The following is a 4,009-nucleotide window of genomic DNA, read 5'->3' on the forward strand; positions in this document are numbered from 1 at the left end:
CACACGCTGCTGTTGGTAGTTTCTGTGTGTTGCTTGTTCATAGATTTATGCACATATATATATATGTTGGTGTGAACAAGAGGAAATGGAAGTGCTGTTAAACTCCTTTTTTTTCCCCTTTAACCGCTCCACACGTCATCGTGCACGCAAAAAACTTTTTGGCACAGGAAAAAATGACATCAGTAAGAGTACGCTGTTCGTCATTTTTCAGTTTATGTCGATTTTACTATTTTAATCACTCAATTTTTTATCTTTTGCTTATTTGGTGTAATGTGGCTGTTGTTTTATTTTTTGTTTTGTTTACCGACTAAAGTTTATTTCAACTGTGCTGCTCTCGCTTCCACATTTTCACATTAAAAAGAAAAAAAAAAAGAAACATCCCTCCCAAACTCGTTTCGTTCTTTTTTCCATTTCTTTTTTTTTACTTGGCTATTGTTTACCATTCTTATATTAGTAGCGTGCGTGCAGGTGTGTGTGATGCACGCGAGAATAAATATACGTAACGCCGTGTTTGTACCACTTGGCATTTCCATATGCGCCGCTGCCGTTGTTATCGCAGCTCGAGCATTATTACGCGAAAGGGCGAGGCCTGCGGTTCTTTTGGATTGCGAGCGGAAGGCATATGAAATACTTGAGATGCTTACGAGGGCAACAATAAAAACAGATGGGCACGACAGTAAGCAGACGGAATGCAAAGATGACGCCTCCATCGCCATTTTTTTGAATTGCAACGGGGTGGAGTCCATACACGTGAGGACTTTAGTGTTTAACCACAATATCATGCAACTTCCGTCCGTGTTTGCGGTTCACTGCGGCTTGATGAAGAATTCGCACCCGGACCATCTTCTTGTTTGCGACATTTGGAACTGTCTCATGGCGTTGATGAACTGCAGCATCCGTGACATTTTATTGGATGATGGCGTTGCATTGTGTATCCTCGACGATGTAAAAGCTGAGGAAGTCTTGGCACTGTGCATGCTGTTGCGAGGTAAATACTCAATCGCGCGGTATCCACCTGCTGCTCAAGCCGATGTTGTGGTACAGGAGTTTCCTGAAGAGCTGTATTTGGGTTTAATTACTGCCTATAACAGAAAACGCTCGCTTCAATCCGGAATAACTTCTTTTTGGAAGCTAATGTGCTCCTCGTGCTCCATTCCGCAACTTGTCACCTTGGCGGCTACCGTATTGTTCTCACCAGAGGTTATTCTGAAATGTATTCTGGGGATGCATGCTTTCGTCCACTGGCGACCTATCTACGCGGCGGAGATTGGAAAGAGTCTAAACGGCGATGTGTCACCCAAGCTGTCGCCATTCCGGTTTATCATAAAGCAACTTATGGGGCTTCCAGCGACTTTTGTGTCGATGGCGGTTGCGTCAACGTTTGCCTTTGAGTCGTTGTACTGCATCCGTGGATTTGTTATCCAATCCATCCTATCGGATATTATTACTTCTATTCACATTGATGCCTATTTGGCACTGGCTACGGCCGACTACGATCCTTCTGATGATTGGCTTCTCTCCCGTTGTGTATCGCAGGCTCTTTGGCAGGCCTCAGGTTCGGTGATGGATGAGCTGCAGAGTCGAGTGCCTGCACTACTTGAAGTGATGCACGGGTGTCGAGTCGTCTTCAGTTTTCCAGTGGTTTCTCTAGTCATGTGGTTAGGGACTCAATGGAGTAATTTCCTGTACTTTCTTAATGAAAGCCTTTACATGGAGTCGCAGTTTACAAAGAACCAATTAGCTTCAGTCACTAATATCGCTACTTCCACTTATGCAGGAAATGGAGAGGAAAATCAGGTGTCTCCCACCCGCTCATTTCCCGTCCAAAATTCCTTGACCTCGTCGCCCCTAACCCTTCTACAGAAACAGAAGGATGACGGAATAAAGTGTATGTTATCATCTACGGACAACAAAATGTTGTTTCAACAGACTTTCTCCCACCCCTCCCGTCACGACAAGTCGTCAGTGCAGTACGGTTTGGTGCTCTTTTCAATGGTATTCGTGGAGTCCGGTAGACCACTTGGCTACATGTGGGACCTTCTCACACAACACGTGATATGGCCTTTAGTACCTTCCGTGTTCAGCGGATGCGTTGTGGACGCATTGAAGCGGAAATTACAAGCAGGCGGCCACACATGCGCTGTAAGTGTGCGACGGCTTGGATGGATAAAAGACGTCATTCAAAACTCACCGCGACCAGCGACTGCGAGTCCGTCCACTTGTGTTTGGCAGTGCCGTCAGGATTATCTTCAGGGATTTGCAGCACTTCGTCTTTCCGGGTGGGAGTTGATGGCAGCCACGGCGGCTGCCGCCTTCGCAACAGCGTCGGAGCGGAATGATCGTTATGAGCAGTGCGGGCGTGATGTTTTGCACGGGTTGTTTCAGATGGCTGACACGTTGCCACTTTTGCTTGTTTCAGCAGTGGCTCTACGTTTCTCACCTAACTTTTTTACGCAATCGGTGTTGGATCAAACCGAGATAGTGAATCAGTTGCGTTCAATTCAACACTGGTGTCCATTGTATCACGCATTCCTCGGCTCTTTTTACGACGAGTGCGGTATGAGTGAAGCGCAAGTCGATGAGGCTCACCTCCGGCGGCACCTCGCTTTTAGCGGAAGTTCACTGGGGTGTTATCAAGTTTTGGAGGGTTTGCAATCAGTTCAGCGGAAAATTGATCGACCCGTACGAGGCATTGTCCCTCCTTCACTGGATGGACCATGGAGTGTGGAGTTTCGTGAAGTTTCTTTTAGATACAGCGACAGACATCCTTATGTCCTCCGGCGAGTCTCATTTGTCGTAAACAAGGGAGAGTTCCTTGGCATTGCCGGCTACAGCGGGTCTGGGAAAACAACACTTCTCCGTCTGCTCAATCGAACATATGCTCCAACGGAAGGAGACATTTTTGTGAATGGAGTACATATAAGCCAATACCCTGCTCGCATGTTGAGGCGCCGAATAGCCAACGTGTGGCAAGAAGAGAACAACTTGAGATTCATTGAGGATCTTTCCATCGGGGGAAATATTGCGTTGGGTAATCTCTGGGATTGCAGCGATGAAAACATTTGCGCGGCACTTTCCGCTTCACGTGCGCTCAGCTTCGTGCAGAAGCGTTCATCCGGAATTCATGCACCTTTAAATGTGCGTGAGTTTAGTGGCGGTGAAGTGGAACGTCTTTGCATCGCACGTGCTTTCGTAAAAGCCGGCTCAGCTGTTGGTCTCTGCATTTTCGATGAACCTACAAGTGCAATTGATACCATAACTGAAGGAGAAATCTTCGATACGCTGCGGCTCCGTGAGGGAAACAATTTACTACGGGATTCTACCATTATTATTGTGGCGCATCGTCTTGCAACATTAAAGCATGCGGATAAAATTGTCGTTCTTAATGAAGGAATGGTTGCTGAGGTGGGAAGTTGGGAGACACTTTCCAGAACAGGGCCTCACTCATGCTTTTCGAGGATGCGTCAGTCGCAGCAATTGCCCCACTTTGTGAAATAAAAAAAAAAATAAAAATAATGTCATAATGATACCTTCAGTGCATTTGCAGTACGCCGCGTCCATAAAGAAGAAATGGTGTTGATGAATTTATTATTAATTTTTTAAAAAGAAGGAAGGGTGGAAGAAAAGACAAGAAGAAGAACAAGAGCCGCTTTTGTTCTTTTTCTTTTTGTTTCGTCTGTTTGTTTCTCCATGGTACATAAAAACTGTGCAGTATTGTTTTCCACCCATTAAAAAAAAATGAGTGTTAACGCATGAAGTTCCATACAACTGTTTAATTTCATCCAGAAAGAATTCGCCCCAACGTGCCCTACTTCTCAAAATAAAACCCGTTAATTCTTTCGCTATCATCCGTTTTGTGTTTTTTTTTCCTTTTCTCATTACTGAATCAGCACTCCTAAAAAAAAGTGCGCCATTCCCCAAAATAGCACGGTAAAGGGCGAATGTTTGTGTAATTTCGAAAAAAAAAATAAAGGAAGATGTTATAAATGCATGCAGCCCAATACTTGAG

The 4,009-nt window shown here is 45.1% G+C and overlaps 1 protein-coding gene across 1 annotated transcript; it reads left to right on the forward strand.

Annotated features, from left to right (window-relative positions):
• Window positions 1-477: 477 nt before the first annotated feature.
• TEOVI_000553000 (ABC transporter, putative) lies at window positions 478-3,498 on the forward strand (the record flags this gene model as incomplete). Its single annotated transcript, XM_067221789.1, has 1 exon — window positions 478-3,498. One exon carries the CDS (start codon window positions 478-480, stop codon window positions 3,496-3,498), a length of 3,021 nt encoding a protein of 1,006 aa, XP_067077890.1.
• Between the last annotated feature and the right edge of the window lie 511 nt (window positions 3,499-4,009).

The sequence above is a fragment of the Trypanosoma equiperdum genome, assembly GCF_001457755.1.
Source record: "Trypanosoma equiperdum strain OVI genome assembly, contig: ctg_1481, whole genome shotgun sequence".
Taxonomy (NCBI): Eukaryota; Euglenozoa; class Kinetoplastea; order Trypanosomatida; family Trypanosomatidae; genus Trypanosoma; species Trypanosoma equiperdum.